Here is a 24447-nt window from a genome sequence, read left to right on the forward strand (position 1 = left end):
CACAGAATGCTTCTGTATCTGAGGAGTTGCAAATAGTGCTGAACATTGTGCACTCATTGGTGAACATCCCCACTTCTGACGTTATGATGGTCATTGATGAAGCAGCTGAAGATGACTGAGCCAAGGTCACTACCCTGAGGAACTCCTGCAGGGACTTTCTGAAGCTGAGATGATTGACCTCCAACAACCATGACCACTGGATAGTTTGTCCCCTGATAGCCATTGATTTCAGTTGTGTGCAAGTTAGTGTGTTGCTGTTTCTGAAGGAAAGTTGCTGCTGCAGGGAGAGCAGTCACTGGGACATCCTAAATTAAATCATTTGCCTGAAAAGTATGTGAAGGCTAGATCATAACATAAAAATTTAGTATGACATAATAACAATCCACAAATGTGACTTTTTTTTTACTATTTCATCTAACTTTGCATTTCTCTCTTAAAAGAATCTTCAAAAACATGCCCTAGTCTTTGAATGTCTTTAATTACTTTTCTTTGAAAGTCAATGTTGTCAAGGCATCATCCACTGGGAACAAAAACATTTACAATGGCTTCCTGTATTTAGATGTTTGTTCAAGATTATCATATCTTTTGTTTGTTTCCTCTTGATATCACAACTATATACACACACATTAACTGTTACTAATGAATAACATTAGTTCTATTAAACATGTCAATTTAAGTAGTTTTGCATACAATCATTTAAAACTATCCTGATCATAAAATAGATATTTAAGCACAACCAATCTGTCTTTAATCAATCCACAATAATAATATGATGGTATAGGTCTCATTTATTAATTACGAAAATGTTTAAGATAATCTTTAAATATACATGTACTTGGCTTTTTCAAGATTTTATTTGGATAAGGAATAGAATGCAATAAAGCACCGTGTAAAGCCAAAACTATGACAGCTTGGTGAGACTATGATTCACCTTTTGAATTCAATTTCCAGAGAATCTTTTATAAATTTCAGACTCCGCAGGTAAAGGAAGGAATTTCTGCTTCCAGGTTTGCAAACGTTTAGATGATTAACATCCAAGGAAATAAAATCCCCAATTCCCAAGTCTGAAAAATAATTAAAAACTCAATGAATAATACGCAGCATAAAATTATGTAGATTCTATTAAACTAACGAAAAGATACAGGTAGGAATGGTGACAATTAAGATATTCAACAAAGACCACATCACCAGCTTCAGTGGATACATGAGCTAGATGCCCGATACTGAGTCAATTAGATCAGGAAGGTGTTCAGTAGTCAGTTCTCTCTCCTCCCAATGCCATCGTAAAGCTAGTTCCAAGAGGTTACACACATGAGTATTTTAGTATGGTTGTTTCCCATTTTTTTCACCTTTTCCAATGAATAAGCACTTGGTGTCAGTTTTATAGGTCCTCAAGAGTGTTAGAATACAAGAGTTGTACTGTTGAGACTGTATCAGACTGCATATGGAACACTGTTAGCAATTTTGGGCCCTGTATCAAAGGAAAGATGTGCTGTCATTGGATAGTTTCAGAGGAGGATCAAAAGAATGATCCTGGGATGAAGGGCTTGTCATATGAGATGCAATTGAAGACTCTGGGTCTGTATTCAATGGAGTTTAAAAGCATGAAAGGGTCTTGATTGAAATTTACAGAATACTGATAGGTCTGGATAGAGTGGATGTAGAAAAGATGTTTCCACTAGTGGAAGAGATTAGGGCTGACGGCACAGCCTCAGAGGGAAAATAAAGATAGATAGGTTCGTGACTGGTAAGGGGATCCACAAAATACCAACTGCCTGAGAAAATAACTCTTATGAGGGCCTTTGCATATCAAAATTGATTACCACTGCGTGACCCTATTCCTACTTGATAGTAATGATAAAACTGGTAATTTATCATTGGTAACATTACCCAATAGCAGAGTGTGGCTAGGCAGCAGATCTTCTTGGCCACCCTAGCCTGTTCCCGCTTTGTGTACCATTAAAATTCTGTCATATTGTTATTAAAGTAGAAAGAGGTAGCCTTGGCAATAATTAGTGCAGATATTTAGTTGGAGAGTCTAAGAAGAGGCTGGTTTTGTCTCAGCTTAGAAAAGCAAAATACCACAAATTTATAGGGCTAGATCTTTTGATAACATGGCCTTTTGCTCTGCTGTCCAAAGAGTCAATGGAGGTGGTGTTCCTGGCAACCATAGCAGTCCACAGCCATTTACTTTTCCAATAAGTGTTTAACTGGTTCAAGATAGGACTTCTTCACTTTACTCCAGTTGCAGTCATCTGGACCTCGAAGTGCAAGTGATCCACAGATTCAAAATCCTCAAATTCAGGATTGATAAGCATTGGGGGCAGTATGGTGAGGGATAGGGGAGGTGGGTAGGAGAGATAACTGGGGATGGGAATATGAGGGAGAAGCACCCATTACACGGGCAGAACTTAGTGGAGGGCAGTCCTTTCACAGAGGTAGTTTTTTTTTAGATTACTTAGATTACTTACAGTGTGGAAACAGGCCCTTCGGCCCAACAAGTCCACACCGACCCGCCGAAGCGCAACCCACCCATACCCCTACATTTACCCCTTACCTAACACTACGGGCAATTTAGCATGGCCAATTCACCTGACCCGCACATCTTTGGACTGTGGGAGGAAACCGGAGCACCCGGAGGAAACCCACGCAGACACGGGGAGAATGTGCAAACTCCACACAGACAGTCGCCTGAGGTGGGAATTGAACCCGGGTCTCAGGCGCTGTGAGGCAGCAGTGCTAACCACTGTGCCACTGTGCCGCCCACCGTGCCGCCCAGTTCCCAGAACGTTCCCATCCAAGATCTAAGGTCTGAGGAAGAGAACCTCTTGGCTTCTCCTTTGGCCTGAGCCCCTACTGCCATTCTCAAAATTGCACTCAGGTAAAAAGTACAATAACTGGCCACATATGGGCTTTGACTAACAATGGGGGGTTTCCATGGACCTTACCTGCCCTACATAAAATCTAGAGTGAGTTGGGATTTAGCAGGAGAGAGAGTCTGCTCAGGAAGTTTTAAGTGATTTCATTTATACACCTGCCAGTGAAGGCCCATTAAAATTCTTCCATTGAATCATAACACCACAGAAAGAAACCATTTGGCCCACTGAGAACCATTTCAGTATGAAGGATTGAAACGTGTTTGAAGGGATTTGAACATGGAGTTTGGGAAAGCTTTGGAGGCAATGGCACATTCAAAACTTCTGGAGTGGAATAGCATTTGATGTAGTTTGCAACAAACGAGGGATCAAATTTTTTTGTTGACAGAAGATTTGAACAGGACAGGACAGTTCCTTGGACAATGAAATAATTCAGAAAATCAACAGCATGAAGGCCAGGAAGCACAGTTGAGTGATCAGCAGTTTATTCAGAAAATGTTCAAGGAGGAGGAAGTGGATTCTTGTTATTTGTCTCACTATACTATACCTGCTGAATTTGGAGGCACCACATGCAGTTTGATCATGCTGCCGATGTATGTTGGTAACATCTCTCCAAAGCTCAATAGGTTGACTTTATGTTCCTGTACCAATCTGGTGAAATTATCATTCAATTCTCTCAAAGCAGGTGAATCTACGGAAGATACTTGTGAATGAATGTTATCAAAAAGTTGATAATTAATACTTGCAAAGTTCTAGTTTTAAGAGAGAACAATAATAAGCTCATTGAAATTCAATAACTATTACAAAAAAGGAAGTCTGGAGCAGTGGGTCTTCCGTGTTTTAACATTTCATGAGATAAGTACAGCAATCAATTAAGATACCAGTAATTATACTTTTGACCTGTCAGAGGCAATAGTATAACTACAATATTTATATAATTTTTAGGAAATGCAGGAATGAAACCAAATAAATAAATTCTAAAACTTTCTGGTTTGTACAGGAACCCTTCTTTCTTCAATATTCTCTATTTCAACTATTAGTATTCTGCAAGTCATTACATTATTAAGACATACAGAGGCAATCTGGGAAAAGTCGGAGTGGGGAGAAGGAGCAGAATGAGGCAGGGAGGCAAAGACTAGAGAATCCATGCCCTATCTATACTCCCAGTGAATGGCAGGAAGGAGTTCAGGTGGAAAGTACCTGAAATGGTGAATACTTGGCCATGTATAGACTTTTCTGCTGGAGGGACACAAATGCCTTGTCCTGCTGCTACTGGTATTCAAATATGAATATGATGATATGGGAAGTCACCAGGGATTTGCCACAGCCAATTGGAAGAAACACTGTCTCCAATGGAGGAACCTGGCAGCAAGTGAGGCTGGGAAACAACCTTGTAACCCAACAGCGATCCACTAGCCAAGGCTGGCCCTGATAATTGTTTTCACTGACTTACAATCCATGGCATCATTGAATACTCTCAGTCCAGTGTTGACTATTGCTCCTGGTGATGCTGCTGAAATTGCACAGGAAATTTTATGGCAGCCAGGAGACTGGCTGATTGGGATGTAATTTCAATAAGGTTATGCAAACATCTACAGCAGGACTGCTCTGTTCTCCAACTAGTAGATGGGTTCACAACTATGAACACTAAATTCTATTTAGTACAGAAGGCAGCTGATTTGACTACTGAAGGTACACCATAGTGAAAGCTGACATTCCAGTCAGTCCTATTCCCCCACCCTACTTCCACAGACCTGCAACGCTATTTCCTACAGGCATCCATCCACCTTTTTTTGATCATTTTCACTTGCAGTATCCTAGTGGAAAGCAAGTTTCAGGTCATTATCACTTGCTGCATAAAAACAAGTTCTTGACATTCCCATACACCTCTTACCCAAAATCTTAAACAGCCTAGTCCAGTGTCATTAAGTATGTTATGTCATGAATTGGCCATAATTGCCAACCCATCTGGCAAAAAGATTATTTCACTTCTCCTATAAAATCACCTCTTCTATAAAATTCTATCAGCCATTTTTTTTCTCTCAATCTACATCCTGCTGTAATTGATTAGCACCAACTTCATTGTTTACCACTACAAGTTTATTATGGGTATATGAAAGGGATATCATGCTAGACTAATCTACTAGTGTGTATTGAGGATGTAACTAAAAATAAGAGATAAAGGAGAACCAGTTGAGATTGCGTATTTGAATGTCAAGAAGGCTTTCAATAAGGTCTCACATAAGAGGCTAGTGAGAAAAATTACAGCACAGGATTGGGGCATTAAACTGGCTTGGTTCACGAATTAATTGACAGACAAGAAACTGAGAATACATGAGCCTTTTTCCAAGTGCCAGGTGGTGACAAGTGATGTATCTCAGTGATCAGTGTTTGATCTCCAGACATTCAGAATAGATGTAAATATCCTGGATGAGGGAACCTCATATTTCTAAGTTAGCTGATGACACAAAGCTAGGTGTGTTTTTTTAGATTCCCTATAGTGTGGAAGCAGGCCCTTCGGCCCAACCAGACCACATAGACCCTACCCTCCGAAGAGTAACCCAACGAGACCCAATTCCCTCTGACTAATGCACCTAACACTAAGGGAAATTTAGCATGGCCAATTCACCTGACCGGCACATCTTTTGGACTGTGGGAGGAAACAGAAGCACTTGGAGGAAACCCACGCAGACACAGGGAGAATATCCAAACTCCACACAGACAGTTGCCCAAGGCTGGAATCGAACCTGGGACCCTGGTGCTCAGTGCCCATTTTGTGAAGATGCCTTTCAGGTTTATAGATGTTGAGTAATCGGGCAAAGATATGGTATATGCAGAATAACATGATTAAATGTTAAGTTATACACTTTGGTATGAAAAACAGAAAGGCAGAATATTATTTGAGCGAGTGATATACTGGGAAATATGGATGGACAAAGGGATCTGGGTGTCCTTGTACACCAGTCAACAAACTTAAACAGGCAGATCCAGCAAGCAATTAGGAAGGGAAATGGTATGTTGCTTTCATTGCAAGAGGATAGGCTCAGATGTGGGGGAAGTCTTACTGCAGTTATACAGGGCCTCAGTTAAACCATTCACCTCTTGAGTAGTGCTTGCAGTTTTCATTTCCTCATCTAAGAATTGAAACTTACCATAAAGAGAATGCAATGAAAGTTTATTAGGCTGATGCGAGGTTGGCAAGACTGTTGTGTGAGGAGAGATTGACTTGACTGGACCTGTATTAGATTATTGTGGAAAGTGGTGGAAACAGGCCAACAAGTCCACACTGACCCTCTGAAGAGCATCCCACCCAGACCCCTTTCCCTCTGACTAATGCACCTAACACTATGGGCAATTTAGCATGGCCTGCACATCTTTAGACTGTGGGAGGAAATCGGACTCCTGGTGGAAACCCATGCAGACAAGGAGAAAACGTGCAAACTCACACAGACAGTCGCCTGAAGCTGCAATCGAACCTGGGTCTCTGGCGCTGTGAGGCAGCAGTGCTAACCACTGATCCACCATGCTGCCCCATTCACCAGTGTTTAGAAGAATGAGAGGGGCATTAGATTGAAATGTATAAAATTCTAAAAGAGCCAAATAGACTAGCTCCAGGGAGGATGTTTTCCATGATTGAGAATTCAAGAATGAAGAATCACAGTCTCAGGTTCAGCCATTTAGGACTGAAATACGGAAATACGTCTTCAGTCAGAGTGTGGTCAACCTGTGAAATTTGCTACCACAGAAGGCTGTGGAGGATACATCATTGAATATGTTCAAGAAAGAAATGGATATACTTTTAGATATTAAAGACAACAAGGGGTATAGAAAGGAAGTAGGAATATGGCATCGAGATACAGAATCAATCATGAGCACATCTGATGGCTAAGAAGACTTCTCCTGCTCCAAATTTTTATGCTGTCTAAATTTCAGATGGTCAAGATGCCATTCGTTACCTTCAGTTCTACTTCATCAAAACATTCAATCAGATTTTCATAGGATTATATATACAGAAGAGGATCTTCAGCCATCAAGTCTGTTGTTATGCCATTTCAAGTGCTCATCCTAGTAATTTTTAAAGGCTATGAGGGTACCACCTCAAATACCCTCACAGGCAATGCAATCTAGACCCCCAACACTCTCTTGATAAAAACATCTTTTCTGAAATCCTCTCTCAACCTCTTACCTTTTACCTTAAAATTACACCACCTCATTATTGACCCTACGACCAAGGGAAACAGCTGCCTTCTATTCATCCTGTCTATGCCCCTCAGTCCCTTACACTGCTGTCAGGTAACCCATCAACATTCTGTGCTCCAAAGAAAATAACTCAGGCTTAGTCAGTTTCTCTTCATAGCTGAAATACTCCATCCCAGGGAAAGTCTAGTGAATTTCCACTGCAGCCTTCCAATGCAAGCAATCCTTCCTATAGTGTAGCCACTAAATCTGCACACAGTGCACCTACTGTGGCCTAAAAGTCCTGTACAACTCCAATATTATCCCCCTGCTCTTATGATCTATGCCTCAACTGATAGTAGTATGTCTTCTGATGAAGGCATATCTTCTTAACTATACTATTAACCTGCCCTGTCACCATTAGGAATTTGTAGGCTAATACACAAAAATTCCCATTCCTTTGAGGTTCCTAGTATCCTCCCATAAACATCTTACATTCTCCTGTAATGTAAGACCTTTTTCCTCAGTTAACCTGGCCAATCTTTGTGTCGTCCATGAACTTATCATCGAAACCAAAGTGTGGAAACAGGCCATTTGACCCAACAAGTCCACACCAACCTGCTGAAGAGTAACCCACCCAGACCCATTCTCCTACCCTATTCCTGAAGAAGGGCTCATGCCCGAAATGTCGATTCTCCTGCTCCTTGGATGCTGCATGACCTGCTGGTCCAGCGACACATTTTCAGCTCCGATCTCCAGCATCTGCAGTCCTCACTTTCTCCTACCCTATTACCCTACATTTCCCATGACTAATGCATCTAACCTATGGCTTATGTGCCAACTCCCCTAAGATTCCATCTAAATAATGAGATCATCTGGAGAAACCAGCAATTAACCATCTGCTCAGTATACTGCTGTTGAGAGTGCGCACAGACATGAGTGGCATTGATGGGGTGACATGGAGTTAATGGCTAGAGGGCTTAACAATCATGAACATAACTGGACCACTGTCTAATCTGCTTACCTCCATTACCAACTTGGGAAATGGCAGCTATAACGCAATACATGACTCCTAGAGACCAAGATATAAAGTTAACATTCATATCTAGTTCAACAGGGTTAGAAGGTTCTTTCAAACTGTAGATTGGCACAACCAAATAGTCTAGTGAACATTAGCACCCAGATGCCAGGTGCAATATGGGGAACAATCAAGTCATGTTGCGGCTAAATAAATATTTTGAAAATAAAGGGGAATTGTCATACAGCAGATCTAGCACCTGTTTACTGATATTTTAGCCACACATCCACACCATATGGCTGTTGCCTCTCGAATCTCCTGTCTTTTTTTTTCGCAAGGTTATGTGCATATTCTGGGGTCAGTTCTGCTTCCTGACACCATTCAATGCCACTAATTAGACACAAAGTTGCCCAATCTGCATTTAAAGATAGCATAGTCGTAGGAATGCACATGCAGTGAGAAGTCTGGACCCAGAAATTATACAGGCACTGGGTTTCCAAACTCAGATTGCAAACTGAAATCCCATATGCAACCCTCAGAAATATTTATATACAGGTGAAAGTGAGGACTGCTTTTTTTGGTCAAGCACAATCTGTCTTTGACAAATCCATGTTGGCTACCCTTTAAAGAGACTTTTCCAAGTAACTGCTGATTTTTTTTTTCTGAATATTGCATATGAAACCTTATCCAACTGATGCTAGACCATCTAGAGTTACAGAATCATTCAGCTGGAAACATTCTCTTCAGTCTAACCAGTCCATGCTGACCATTTTCCCAAAAAAAAAGTCCCTCCAGCTTGTGCTTGCCCCATATTCCTCTACACATTTCCTATTCATGAACTTATCCAAATGTCTTTTAAACATTGTAACTGTAATTGCATCCATCACTTTCTCTGACTGTTCATTCCACACACAAACCACTCACTGCGTAATAAAGCTGCCCCTGCACATCTAAACACACATTAAGAGTTATAAGGGTTTCAAAGTTTTAGTTACTAGAAATGTCAATACGTCATCTTCTGAATAAGTGTTTGTCACTTGTCAATCCTTTGGCTTTCTCCCCTTATTCAGGGAAAGCTGGAAAATTATGGGAAGTTCTTTGCTATTTCAAGCTTTGTCTTCCTTCAGCAAGCCACCTGGACCAGATAACATGTCCACTTTGAAAACTGTCAACCTTTCCAAACCACGTGCCTCTTAAATTTCACCCAATCCTCATTCTTATTGAGTTAATTTAGTTGATTTAACAATTAACTGTCAGATGTCTCTTCTAAACACTGATCAAAGTACTCATTAAGTATTCCAGCCGTGTCCAACAATCATCTTTCGTTACTATTAGGATCCACTCCACCTTTTACTAGCTGCATGATTGTCAAGGTCATTTGAATTTACTTTTATATTGTTTGCCATTTCATTCTCATATTTTCTCTTCACCAATGTTATTTTCTTCCTTATTTCCCCTCTCAATCAACTGAGTGTGTCCTATTCTTGCTAGACAGATTCACCTAGCATGTATCCAGCATCCTCCTCTTCTGGTTTCATCATATCTTCAATTTCCCTTGCTATTTAAGGAATCCTAGTTAGGTATCCACTACTTTTTCCTGTGGATGGAATATACTTAGTTTGTACCCGAATGTCTTTTGAAACATTATTCTAGTCAGATATTTTTCAGAGAGTACTTAGTTCCATTTTAGAGTCATATTTATGTTAAAACATTAACTTTGGTTCTCTCTCCACAGATGCTGCCAGATTTCTCCAGTATTTTATGTTTTTATTTCAGATTTCTAGTATCTGCAGCATTTTGCTTTTCTTTGGTTCCATTTTACCTTGCTTACACTATTTCTCAGCCTATTAAAATTAGTTTTCTTTCACTTTGGAAGATAGATAGATTTATACATCACTGCCTAAACCCAAGGTCACTCTTACTCAAAAACAAGTGTCCGTGGGAAAATATTTAAGGGTCTCTTGCAAAGGTAGCCAAAATTCACCTTTTGTGCCTGTCATATTTGAAATAAATTTCTCCAAGACTATTGAACCCACTTCTTCCTCTGGATAAACCTCTCTCTTTCACAATCAGTTGTTTCTGTGTTTTGAAATACCAGAGGTCTATACATTTTCAGATTTTAGGTACAGAAAGTAAGGACACACAGAGTTAATCCAAGTTACTAATCTATTAATTTAGCAGATTCAGATGTTAAGAGTTGGATGTGATTCTTTTCACTAAGATATTTAAAAAATAAAATAAAATTCAAATAGAATACCCTATATTTTCTTGCTTTTATGATCAGAGCACACATGCACCTCAAAAACTGTTTGTTCCTGTTTGACTTCCAAGGTCAAAGATAACTGAAAATTTGGACATAATTTCACCGAGTGAAGCTACAGGCTATCAGTGGTAGACATAGCACTTATCCAGGCCTGGATACGGATTTCAAAACTGGTCAGCCATTTAAAACTTGAGCACCCCTTTCAATAAATGTGATTTTTTATTTTCACCATTATATTTTGCCTAAGTTTCCTCTACTGTATTTTTCAATAGGTCTGTTAGGTGCATTACTGTTGTTATTTTCTTAGTTGTTGAATTTTATCTCCAATTCCCTTATATTCTGTATCTGAATTCTCAAAGTCCTTCAATTCTCAACCCAGATAATTTAGATTTTGACCAGAAATGGAGAAGTGCACCTTGTATTAGATGTCAAATTGATTGCATTGAAAAGTCATCACAGTATTAAAAATTTTAGAGAGAAACAAAACCAGTAATGTTACATATGCCACAAATCAGCTATGTGCACCCATACAAAATTCAAATATAAAGTGATACGAAGTATGAATGCTTGAAAAACAGAACATCGAGTTGACCAGAGAAACCAATCTTACCCTTACTAAGTTCCTTGACTTCAACAGAGGGAAACAGCAGAAAACGAGCATTGACAGAGTACTCTGCTAAGCGTGATCCACAATGAGGTACACTGTAAAATACAATCCCTTGGGTATTCTGAACCACTGACCTCAATTCAGCATCCTCTGAAGCATCTAAAAGCATCTTTTTGACTAGCAAGCCTGTAACAGAAAGGCAAAGTTAACTCAATGCAAGGACATAAGCTCTGATAAGAGATTAATATGAAAGTAATAGTAATTAAGCACAAATGTAATCAGCCCAGACCATCTTCCGCCTTGGGACCCTCTAACCACATGGCATCAATGTTGACTTCTCCAGTTTTCTCATCTCCCCTCTCTCCACCATATCCCAGATCCAACCCTCCAACTCGGCACTGCCCTCTTGAGGTGTCCTACCTGTCCATCCTCCTTCCCATCAATCCTCGCCAACCTATCACCATCACTCCCCCACCTTCAGCTACTTTTAAATTCCCAGCTACCTTACCACCACTCCCACACCCTCTCATTTATCACTCAGCCCCCTTGGGCCCCCCCACCACATTCAAGATGAAGAGGCTATGCTCAACATATTGACTCTCCTGCTCCTGACCGGCTGTGCATTTCCAGTACAACACTTTGTGACTCTGATTGCTAGCATCTGCAGTCTTCATTTTCTCCATGGGACAAAGGCAGCATATTAAGTTAGAGAAGTTGTGGTTCTTTTCCTTAAAGCAGAAGAGTTAAGAGGAGGTTTGAAAAGGTGAAGAAAAACTTTTCTTGATCTTGAACACTTAATCTCTCAAAACTGTCTTCAATGACAGAAGAGCTAGTAACTGAAGACATTAATTTCAGATGAATGGCAAAAGAACCTGAAGTAGTGAAGTAACACAGCAAGGGTTGTGATTTGGAAAGTACTGCCTGACAATGTATTAGAAGCATGTACAAGAATAACACTCAGAAGATAATTTTGTAACTAATTAAATGGAAAACATACAAGGCCAAGGAGAAAGAGGAGGGCAAGGGGAGTAATTGACAAGTTCCAACAAAGAACAGTATGATATGTCAAATGGCTTCCTTATGTGATTTATTACTTCAGATGTAATTCAGTCAGAGATCTAATACAGGTACAGAAATATTTCTCCAAGTGGTAGAATAGGAAGAAAAGGAACTGTCTGCTTTTGTGAAGTTCTTACCTCCCATACTATGTGCTACCCACACCATTGGCTTATCCCCAACACCTGCAGCTTTCAGTTTAGTCAACAGTTCCCGACCCCTGTAGGCCATGGATTTCCTGGATGAAAAAAAAATGAGTTAAGTCCAGTTTCACTATAGCTATCATTTCACATTTGTTTTAAGTATGAGTGTGATTTGAAATTTTGAAAAGCATAAAATATGTAGAACAGAGAGACAAGTCAACAATAAAACAACTTCTGTTAAAAAACAGAAATTGCCAGAGAAACTCAGCAGGTCCATCAGCATCTGTGGAAAGAAAACAGAATTAACATTGAACCTGTTGACTCTTCTTCAGAATTAGAAGCAGCGGTTAAAAAAAAGGAAACTGGACTCAACAGTAACTCTGCTTTCTTCCACAGATGCTGCCAGACCTGCTGAATTTTTCCAGCAATTTCTTTGTTTCACATCTCTGGCATCTGTAGGTCTTTTATTTCAACTTTTGTTCAATTCACTAACAAATTAGGGAATCTTAGAAAATGAAAAAAAATCAGCACTTTGAAGGATCTGTAAACCTACAGCAATTAATAACAACGACAACTTGTATTTATGTAGCATCGTGAACATAATAAGACATCCTAGATACTTTACAGATGTATTAAAATACAAAAGGAGCTGTTATAGCAGATGATGAAAAACTTAGTTAAAACACAGAGCTTCAGTAGTGTTTGAAAGAACCAAAGCATGGTAGAGAGGGTGAAAAAGGAAATTCAAGTGCATAGGTCTTCACAAAATGAAGCAGAGTGATTAAGCAAGGAATGATTAAATACATTAAATTAGAGGAGTATACATATTTTAGGGGGTTGTCATGGGCTGGAGGATACTACAGAGCTAGGGCTAATACGAAGAGAGCTTTGAGAAACAAAGGATGATGAGAAAACAGCACCGAGGTCAGTATCCTGTCAGCCCTTTATTTACATGTGCACATTACATATACTCTGACCAGCCAGCTCCAAACCAGTCCCTCAAATAAGACGACTGTCTGAACCTCCTACTTATACATGTCAGTCAGGGCTCCACGATTGGATTGTTCACCTGGTCCATTCAAGAATCTTACTGTCAATAAGATCCATGTGACCATGGTTCCAATCACTACAGGTGAGAAATTAAAAATTGGGATGTCATTTAACTGGGAGCTAGTCTGGATCAACAAGTACAGATTAGATTAGATTACTTACAGTGTGGATACAGGCCCTTCGGCTAAACAAATCCACACCGACCCGCTGAAGCGCAACCCACCCAGACCCATTCCCCTACATTTACCTAACACTACAGGCAATTTAACATGGCCAATTCACCTAACCTACACATTTTTTGGATTGTGGGAGGAAACCGGAACACCCGGAGGAAATCCACGCAGACACGGGGAGAATGTGCAAACTCCACACAGAGCGTTGCCTGAGGTGGGAATTGAACCCGGGTCTCGGGCGCTGTGAGGCAACAGTGCTAACCACTGTGCCACCGTAATGGGTAAATGAGTTAGGATACTGGATTGCTGAGTTATGGATGACATCAAGGTAGAATGTAGAATGTCAGCCTGTCGGCATTAGCATAACCACGCTTGTAGGAAACACAGGAAAGAAGTTCAACAGGCAAGAGCCAAGAGAAGATTGGGATAATTATTAGGTTTATCCCATTGGAAATCCAAGCATACTACTTGTTAGTTCCACTATATTCTACAAATCCACATCTTCAAAAAACTAACAGATTTGTTGAAAAAGGCATTTCTTCAAATAAAACGTTAACTTGTAAATACACTATGCTTTTCTAAGTGCATTGTTGAGACTTCTTAATCATTGATTAAGTTGATTCCACTTTGCTATCGACTGATGACAGGATAACTGGTTCATAATTCTCTCTGTCCTCCTGATCTCTTTTTTTAGATGAAGTTTTATATTTGCTAACTTCAATCTAGAATCTACCAGAATTTTCCAGGATTTACTGAATTTTGAAAAATCACAGCCAGGGCTTTGACTATCTCTTTTAGAACTGTATGATGTAGTCCAGCAGGTTCTGGGAATTTGTTGGATTTTAGTCCCTTGAGTTTCTTTAGTGCTTCTTTTCTGCTGATAGTAACAACCTTAACTTCCTCACTCTTAATAACCTTTGCGATATCATCTACCTCTGCTATGTAATTTGTGTCTTCGACAGTGACAACAGATATAAAATATTTGTAAACATAAAAATATTGCAAATGTCCTTCAATGTCCTTTGTAAACAAAAGCTGACGTCACTGAGTCTTTGGACTGAATCTTCTGTTTATTTTGGCTAAATGCTAGTTTTTGGAGGGATCCTTGCTGCAAGGTCCAACAAGATCACTCTCCACATCTCATCAAACATGCCTCATTAAATGCTTCATTGCGACCCTGGATGTGATCAATTCTATCTCCCTTTTACTATGCGTCATTCTAGGAATAACTCATCACTCACCAGATATCTGTCTAAAGATGGATGGAGGTGTGCAAAATATTTGACTCCTCAGTTCCTACAATTAGAAAACTCTGACCCTTGCAAGTGAAGACCAAGATAACATCTGCAGGGTTGCAGAGACATCTATTTCCCAACGATCAAATAAGTAGCATTCTTCAATCCACGACATCCCTTACAGTAACTGTGCGGTCAGTCTCATTCATTACATATCACTTCTAACTATTGGCTATGAAGCATTCTGTCTTGTCTCGCAATTACCATCAGGACATACACCACCTCACGGATAAACAGCTAGCTCCTTGAATTGTACTGAGACCTCAACTGTACTGAGGAAACATCAAAAAGGCAGTCTCCTTCCCACCTCCCAGCCACTCAAACAAATAGATGTAGAGGTAAATAATGCTTTTTTATACAGATGTGAGAACTGACATACAGTGCTATATTACTCTTGCTGCCAATGTGCCCTCAATAGGTTTCCTTCTTTCTCTCTCTGTCCCTCTGACTATCGATCTCGGTGTAATCCCTGTTTCCACAGCCAGTGTGAAGGAAGCCTGTTCAGCAATTAGCCCTGGAAGTGTTGACAAGCAACCACAAGGGTATGTGTGTCTGGATATCCTGAACATACTAAGTACCTGGCCCTGGCTTGAACTTCCAAGAGTCAGAAGGGCAGGCAAGGTCAAAAGGTAGATAGCATATCACCTGGGAATTGTCAAGAACATAGACATCTGAGGAGCCATTGTGTACTTCCACCTGCAGCTGGGTGCCTCCTGGCACTGTCCTGCCTCCTTGTGAGGAAGGGACAGATGGAAGACTTGCCTAGTTTCCCTATTCCCCTGTCTCTATGCTTTTAGTCCTGATGTCCAATGTTTGGAGCAATAGAGTTCAAGTACATGCCTCTCTCCAGCAGTACCCACTTACCACCATCACCACCAGCAGCTCAGATACCAACAATTTCTGGTGTTCACAGTCTGGTGACCACCACACTATGACATCTCTGGAGCTGATTGAGGAAGAAATGCCTCATACCACTGCTGGAGAGATGCATACATCTGCACTCTATTTCTCTAAGCATTGGACTCAGGACTAAAGGTATAGAGACATTATATAATTCAATAGCATGTCCTCCTCAATGGTTCTAGAAAACCATTCCTAAGACATTCCAAAAACTTGTCCTCTGCAGCTTTAGTGCCCAATTGATTTTCCCAATCTTTATGAAGACTGAAGTCACTTATAATAAGTGTTGCCTGTGCTAAATGTTTCTTTCATTTTCTGAGTCATACCATGTTCCACATTACCACTACTATTTGATGGCCTAAAATCAAACAGCTGCTTTCTGTTTCTCAGTTCTACCTATATTCGATAAATTGTTCTACCAATATAAAATTCAATCTTACTAATGTACAAATTCCATTCATTGTCAGCACAACTCTACCTCCTTTTGCTGGTTGTCTGTCCTTCATAAATGTTAAAATTCATGAATTTCAGTACCCTATCCTAGTCACCATGCAGCCATGTTTCTGGAATGGCAAATCAATCATACCCATGTGTCTCTATTTGTGTTTTTAGAGTGGCTATCATGTTGCAAATGCTGGGTGAATGCAGGCAGATTTTCCAAAGTCTTATGAAGTTGAAGGCATGTACTGTACCTTTAAAGAGAATGAATGCTGTTCTAAACGGAGAGTTTACAAGCATCTGTGCATATAAGTAGTTGGCAGTCCCAGAGGGTACTGGAAAATTGAAAATATGTAACATTTGGTTGTGAAATGGAAACTTGAGTTGGTTGATGTTTTGACAACAATTTGAATTTAATCAATCAGTTTAAATTATGCCCCAGCATACTAAAACCCAATTGAGTTTGAATTTATTGTTTTGCCAACATCAAACCAATGAGATGATCCGATGTTGGGAGTATAAAAATACAGACATTTTCAAAACTGGAGAGAAAGCAACTACCATTGAAACAGATCCAATAAATTAGGAAAAACTCTGTCAAACGTACCTTTTCACATCAATAAACAGAAAGAAGACAACCCAAGGAATTTGGCAGCTGGAAGAGTTAAATTACAGAAGATGAGAGTAGCTGTGTCGTTTTGAAATTGAGTTGAGGTGATTTTAATAAGTATCTTATTGGAACACCATATTGTTGGAGGCAGGTAATAAGCAATTAAGAGAAAAGAGGGGCTTATCAATAGTTGTTGTTTAATGTTCATTTATAGAACTTTTAAAAAATTGATGTTATTTTCTTTAAACAGTGGAATTTGGAAGTTCTCTGTCACTCATTTTAATAATCACTAGGCGAGGTTAGCTTTTCTGGGTGTTTGGTTTAATTAACAGAGGGGCGTGTCAGAACAATAGAGTTACCTTTGGACATCATTCAGTTTTTGAGGCATATGTCATTATTGGCTTTGTTCTTCCTGTCTTCTAGTCACCCTGCTGCCTTTTTAAGTTCCAGTTACCAACTTTACTTCCTTCCAATTTTGGTTACCTCTTAGCTTGGTAGGGCGATGGGAACCTAATTTAAATCCACCCCAATAGTACTAGCAAATTTCTCCATGAGGGGACAATCTGTTAAGCTGTAACCTACCCAGCTTGTACTAGTTCCACATACCCCAGAACGAGCCGCAAATCTCCAGAAAACCCTAACACTCCCTCCTATACCAGTTCTCTAGCCATATATTCAATCAATCATTCATTCATTGTGCCTGTTCTTCTGCTCACTCTCATGTGGCATTATGAGTAATCTTGAGGTTACTGCCATTAAGGTCCTGCTTTTTAATTTCTTCCCTCATTCCCTTAGGTCTACCTACAGGATCTCAACCCTCTTCTTACTTATGTCACTGGTACCCAAGTGAATGATGACTTTTGTATGAATATGCCCTAAAGCTGGTCTGTGACATTGTTGATTCTGGCATTGAGTTAAGATGCCAACTTGAAGTCACATTTAGTACCACAGAAACAACAGCTCGAGCCTCAAACATGTTGAAACTCCAATAACTACTGCTCTTCTGTTCTTCCCTTGTACAACTGAGTCACCTGAGGAACAATCACCCTCATTAATTTTGAAAATGGAATATAGATATGTCAGGAATAAAAGGATGACTAGGGTAGGTATCGGTCTAGTCAAGGATAGTACTGGGAAGTTGTGTGTGGAGGCGGAGGAGATTGGAGAGACACTAAATCAATACTTTTCATCAGTATTCACTCAGGAACAGGACACTGTTGCTGATGTGAATATGGAGTCACAAATGATTAGAATGGATGGCCTGGAAATATGCAGGGAAGAGGTTCTGGGAATATTGGAAAGGATGAAAATAGATGTCTCCTGGGCCTGATGGCATTTACCCTAGGATCCTATGGGAAGCTAGGGAGGAGATAGCAGAGCCATTGGCCTGGATTTTTATGTCGTCATTGTCAACGGGAATAGTACCAGAGGACTGGAGGATAGCGAATGTGGTCCCCTTGTTCAAGAAAGGGAGTAGGGATAGCCCTAGTAACTATAGGCCAGTGAGTCTGACTTCAGTGGTGGGCAAAGTCTTAGAGAGAATGGTAAGGGATAAGATTTATGAACATCTGGATAGGAATAACGTGATCAAGGATAGCCAGCATGGTTTTGTGAAGGGCAGGTTGTGCCTCACAAACCTTATTGAGTTCTTTGAGAAGGTGACTAAGGAAGTGGACGAGGGTAAAGCAGTAGATGTTGTGTATATGGATTTTAGTAAGGCGTTCGATAAGGTTCCCCATGGTAGGCTAATGCTAAAACTACGGAGGTATGGCATTGAGGATACATTAGAGGTTTGGATTAGGAATTGGCTGGCTGGAAGGAGACAGAGGGTAGTAGTTGATGGACTATGTTCATCTTGGAGTGCAGTTACTAGCGGTGTACCACAAGGATCTGTTTTGGGACCATTGCTTTTTGTTATCTTTATAAATGATCTAGAGGAAGGGCTTGAAAGCTGGGTAAGCAAGTTTGCGGATGACACAAAAGTCGGTGGAGTTGTGGATAGTGAGGAAGGAAGTGGTAGGTTACAGCGGGATATAGATAAGTTGCAGAGCTGGGCAGAAATGTGGCAAATGGAATTCAATGTAGCTAAGTGTGAAGTCATTCACTTTGGTAGGAGTAACAAGAAGATGGATTACTGGGCTAATGGTAGGCTACTTGGTAGTGTGGATGAGCAGAGGGATCTTGGTGTCCATGTACACAGATCTCTGAAAGTTGCCACCCAGGTAAATAGTGCTGTGAGGAAGGCATATGGTGTACTGGGCTTTATTGGTAGAGGAATTGAGTTCCGGAGTCCTGAGGTCATGTTGCAACTGTATAAGACTCTGGTGCGGCCTCATCTGGAGTATTGTGTGCAGTTTTGGTCGCCATACTATAGGAAGGATGTGGAGGCATTGGAACGAGTGCAGAGGAGGTTTACCAGGATGTTGCCTGGAATGGTAGGAAAATCTTATGAGGAAAGGCTGAGGCACTTGGGGCTGTTCTCATTGGAGAAGAGAAGGTTTAGGGGAGATTTGATAGAGGTGTATAAGATGATTAGGGGTTTAGATAGGGTCGACACTGAGAACCTTTTACCGCTAATGGAGTCAGGTGTTACTAGGGGACACAGCTTTAAATTAAGGGGTGGTAGGTATAGGACAGATGTTAGGGGTAGATTCTTTACACAGCGGATTGTGAGTTCATGGAATGCCCTGCCAGTAGCAGTGGTGAACTCTCCTTCTTTAGGGTCATTTAAGCAGGCATTGGATAGGCATTTGGAAGTTATTGGGCTAGTGTAGGTTAGGTAGGATTCGGTCGGCGCAACATCGAGGGCCGAAGGGCCTGTACTGCGCTGTATCTTTCTATGTTCTATGTTCTATAGATCAGCAAGCAGAGAGCCTCTTGCACTTGCAGCCTGGTTTTTTAAAACTGCCTGGTAGTCACTCATTCCTTTCTGTCTATGTTTCTAATGTGCAATGTGACCATCTTTCTTAATGCACTTTCCACAAATTCCTCTAGCATCCATCATGCTCTGAAACGTGTAGCTCAAGCTTGTGTAGTTGGTTACACTTCTCGCACACTTCCTTATCTGGAATACATGGTTCATTTATGACTTCTCACACACGACAAATTGGATATTCTACCATGTAACATGCCCTTCTAACATGTAAATCTGAAAAGTATTTGTTAACATTAGAATAAGTATGAACACAGTTATGAAATTGTAACAAGCTATTTCACAGTAAAAGAGAGGAAAGAAGGCTACTGACTTAAATGCAAGCAAAATACTCAACTTTACTTTTAAAGAATGGAATTACCAGCCAAACCTACTCAGCTGCTTTCCATGTAGTGGTGACATCATGTGATTATTGGTCTCCTTACAGGTAGCCTCTTGATCTGTGCCTTGTTTCCTCTCCCGTTTAACCTCCTATGCATAGAGTCATAGAGATGTACAGCAGGGAAACAGATCCTTCAGTCCAACTCATTCATGCCGACCAGATATCTCAACCCAATTTAGTCCCACCTGCCGGCACTTGGCCCATATCCCTCCAAACCCTTCCTATTCATATACCCACGCAGATGATTTTCAAATGTTGCAATCGTACTAGCCTCCATCACTTCCTCCGGTAGCCCATTCCATACACGTACCACCTTTGGTGTGAAAAAGTTCCCCCTTAGGTCTCTTTTATATCTCACCCTGAACCTATGCCCTCTAGTTCTGGACTCCCCCACCCCAGGGAAAAGCCATTGTCTATTTATCCTACCCATACCCCTCATAATTTTATAAATCTCTTCAAGGTCACCCCACAGCCTCTGACACTCCAGGGAAAACTGCAGTGGCCTTGTTAACCTCTCCCTATAGCTCAAATCATCCAACCCTGGCAACATCCTTGTAAATCTTTTCTGAACCCTTTCAAGTTTCACAACATCCTTCTGATAGGAAGGAGACCAGATTTGACGCAATATTCCTGGAGACTTTATTAGTGCTAAGGATGCAGAGGACAATTTCTTGGAATGTATGAAAGATGGTTAAGAACAACTGAGGAACCAGTTAGTGAATATTTCTGATCTAGTACTTTTTGTGCAATGAAAAAGAGCTAACTAAGCCTTTACTAAACAGTGACCATAATATAATACGATTTTATATTAACTTCGAATGTGGTACCATTCAGTCAGAAACTCTGGTTTTAAATCGATAAAACAAATTGAAGGTTACATTTGATTCAGAAACTGCTTTAAAATGATCATAGCAGACAGACTGCATTTATCAATTAAAGAACTCAGTTAATAAAGAGTATATTTCTCTAATGCACCAAAACCATTAAGGAAAGTGTTATAACTACGGCTAATAAAATAGTGTGTGAATATGCCAAAGGAAGAGATATATCATGTTGCCAAAAACTATTAAGCCTAAGGATTGGGAATATTTTAGATTTCTGCAAAGCAAGATCACCCACCTCAGTTTCCATGGTTATCTATGGTGGACTTTCCATACTGGCCTCCCACTAGCAAGTTCAAACAGCCTCATCATCAGATGGTTACCCTCACCCTGCACTCCCTTGTTCTCCACCTCTTGTACAGCCATACACCATTTGAAGACAATATGGCAAAAATAGTTGGCAATTTTAGCTGCCATCATCATTATCCACATCTTCAATATGAACATGACCTCCAGAACAGTTGGGTTGTACTCCTGCTTCTATGGCCTTGAAATTTGAGACAGCAGCTGCTATCCATCATTGGGCTTTTAGGTTCTTAATCACCCTGATCCATAGAATTAAGGAATTTGGAACTGGTGTTGGCATGCAACAACATAGCTTCACACTCTTGAAGTCGCAATGTTGTGGTGCACGAGGCAGCTGTGTGTCATAATGATAATCTTTCCTTTACTTCAGTTAATGAATTTTGTCAATTTCATCAATCAATATGTCAAAAGTCCTAGGTCACCTAGCTGGTTTTGTTAATTTTGTGCTGTGTGTGGTGTCTTGATCTTTGAAAAGCATCATGATTTTTAAAAATCCTTTTGTGGGATGTGTATCCCCACTTGCACTTGAGAAGGTGGTGGTGAGTTGCCTTCTTCAATTGTTGCAGTCCATCCTTTGTGGGCTGGCCCACAATACCGTTAGGGAAGGAATTCTAGGATTTTGACCCAGTGACAGTGGAAGAACAGCAATACATTTGCAATCAGGATGGTGAGTGGTTGGAGGGGAAACTGCATGCAATGGTGTTCCCATGTATCTGTTGTTTTTGTTCTTCAAGATGGAAGTGATTGGGGGTTGGAAAGTGCTGTCTGAGGATCTCTGTAGAATTGTGCAATGCATTTTGTTGATGGGTGGGGGGGAGAAAGAGGGCTTCACTTTCTACCATTAACAGTCCAGTTTCATCTGTGTTAAATACACCTCTTTGTATATACTCATTCAGGACATGGATGGATCACTATTAGAAACTGGGATTCCCTTAAAAAATGAATTATTTTAGTAATTCCTATATTTTCAGTATAGCATAAAACCTCATTTAACAGTGTTGCTGTTTATCAGTTGAGTAGAGTAGCTTTTTATTTGTCATTTTACCACATATAACTGATACAGTAAAATCGAGTCAGCCTTCCTCCAAGGCAGAGGGTGCTACATGGACAGCACAAACTACACAATGGTACATGGCATAAAGTGAATAAGTGGAAAACACACAAGTTACAGTGTAATAGAAGAATGATAAATAATAGGCATTTTTCTAGCAGCAATTTGAAATCGTGCAAAGAATTTCAGATGGGAAAGAGTCTGATCATACTGTGTTAAGGAGCCCGATAGTTTGGGGGTAGAAACTATTACAGTCTTGCCATGAGAAACCAAATGGTTGGTATCTTCTGCCAGATGGCAGGAGGGCCAAGAGTTTGAGTGAGGGGGTGTGTGGGTTCTTCCACAATGGTCTTATATACAGCTTGTGGTGTAAATATCTATAATGGAGGGAAGAGAGAGCCTGATGATCTTCTCAACTGTCCTCACTATCCATTGCAGGGTCTTACGATCTGAGACGGTGCAATTCAGGGTATAGCAGCTCAGGGTACTCTCAATGAACCCTCTGTAGAATGTGGTGAGTGTGGGAGGTGGGCTTTCCTCAGCCTGTGCATCGAGACGCTGCTGGGCTTTCTAGGATATGGAGCTGATGATGAAGGTCCAGGTGAGATTCTCCAAGATGTACGCCAAGAAATTTGGTGCTCTTCACAATCTCCATGGGGGAGCTGTGAGGATCAGCAGAGAGTGGTCGCTCCGTGCTCTCCTGAAGTCAACAACCATCTCTTTCAACTTGTCCCCATTCAGAGACAGGTTGTTGGCTCTGCACCAGTCGATTAACTGCTGTACCTCATCTCTGTATGCTGATTTGTCAATCGTGCAGATGAGACCCACTACAGTCGTATCATCAGTGAACTTGATGATGTGATTTGACCTGTGCATAACTGCACAGTTGTGTGTCAGCAGGGTGAACATCAGTGGACTGAACACATACATTTATTAATAGATGCATTGCGCACCACTCTATAATCAAGGCTGTATTTCAGAAAATAGGAAGTTTTGGACTTAGAAGGAATGACAGCTAACCTTTAAATGAGGATGAGCAAGGGGACAACAGTGTTGGGGAGAATCTGCTATCGGGGTACCTACATTGGGGCTAGGGAGGGGAGCACCATTATTAAAGCAGACACTGTCAGATACCAGCTAAAACACAGCCATGTAAAGTAAACCCAGCCACTGCAGGACTGTCTGCCTGGGGCCACATTCCTGGGGGATTAGAACACGTCCGTCAGTTTCAGATCATCCTGTTACACTCTCATTGTTAATAAAGGAAACCGGTAACTATCGGATAGTGTAAATCGCACCGATACTACACTTGATTGATAAAGTACTTGCTAATGCCTCCGCTGACGTCAAACTCATTCGGGTCCTATGTTAAATGATAATATCTGTATATTCAACTATGGAGAACTATTGTGAACGCCCAGACAGCCAGACGCATGGCAATGAGGAAACCCTTCCAAACAATAAACTTTTAATTTACAAGATCGGAAACTGCCGAACCCAGGATGTCTACCCATTGTTCAGCACAGCAGGAGTTGGACAGGTATCTCGGGGCAGCCAATAGAGACACTAATCCATTCACAGACAGGTGAACCGACCAATGAAAGAGCCGAACAAGGGGAACCTGACCGGGAACTCGAGGAAGCGCGAAGTATAACTGCACCAGATCCGAAGGGAGAGACAGAACGCCTTCTCCAACGAATTTGCATGCTTTTGAATTCGTTGTATAGTTTGCCAGTCTTGATTCTGTAATAAACGGTGTTTTTTGCTCCAAACTCTAGCCGGTCTGATCTCTCCTTCCAACGAACACGTGGAGACGAGACCATTCGGTTTCCGTCTCAACAACAGTCACCCTGTCATCATGAGTAGCTGCTCCATGATAAACGGCCAAAAGGAGTCAGAAAATTGAATGACATAACATAAGCCATCAGCCCTGGAATTAGATACTTCAACAATTGCTCAGCTTCAGAGGAGAGCCCTCATGGGTGGCAGTCCGCAAACGGAAGTGATTTTCTCCAAATGGAAGATGGACTAGAAGAGGAGGTGGGAGACCAAAGGAAAAGCACGAATAGTTCCCTAATATTCTGACAAAACAGAAGGATGCTCTTGACAGTACTGTTGAGATAATGCACTCCATGCAAACAGCCTTCTGGTATCAATGAAACCACCCCATTTGTCATAAACCACCCCATTGTATATTTTCTTTGTCTAATTAACTAGTGTGCCACATCTAAACTGCTGCTGCTTAACAAATTTAAATTATTTAAAAATTGCTAAGACATGGTCAACTGCC

At 40.7% G+C, this 24447-nt stretch overlaps 1 protein-coding gene across 5 annotated transcripts in view; it reads right to left on the reverse strand.

Moving 5' to 3' along the window:
* Positions 1-731: 731 nt before the first annotated feature.
* serac1 (serine active site containing 1) overlaps positions 732-24447 on the reverse strand; it is a 163663-nt gene continuing 139947 nt past the window's right edge. Inside the window, exons 13-16 of one of the 5 annotated variants that reach the window (XM_060831614.1) lie at positions 12137-12234; positions 10944-11126; positions 3424-3579; positions 732-1064 (exon numbers count right to left, since the gene is read on the reverse strand). In XM_060831614.1, coding sequence (XP_060687597.1) covers positions 928-1064; positions 3424-3579; positions 10944-11126; positions 12137-12234 — 574 coding nt within the window. In that variant the 3' untranslated portion in view covers positions 732-927. Of the gene's footprint in view, positions 1065-3423; positions 3580-8076; positions 8125-10943; positions 11127-12136; positions 12235-24447 lie in introns of those variants that run through there. The other 4 variants (XM_060831615.1, XM_060831616.1, XM_060831619.1 and 1 more) reach the window with 4 other exon arrangements.

This window comes from Hemiscyllium ocellatum, chromosome 10 (genome assembly GCF_020745735.1).
Source record: "Hemiscyllium ocellatum isolate sHemOce1 chromosome 10, sHemOce1.pat.X.cur, whole genome shotgun sequence".
NCBI classification, from domain to species: Eukaryota; Metazoa; Chordata; class Chondrichthyes; order Orectolobiformes; family Hemiscylliidae; genus Hemiscyllium; species Hemiscyllium ocellatum.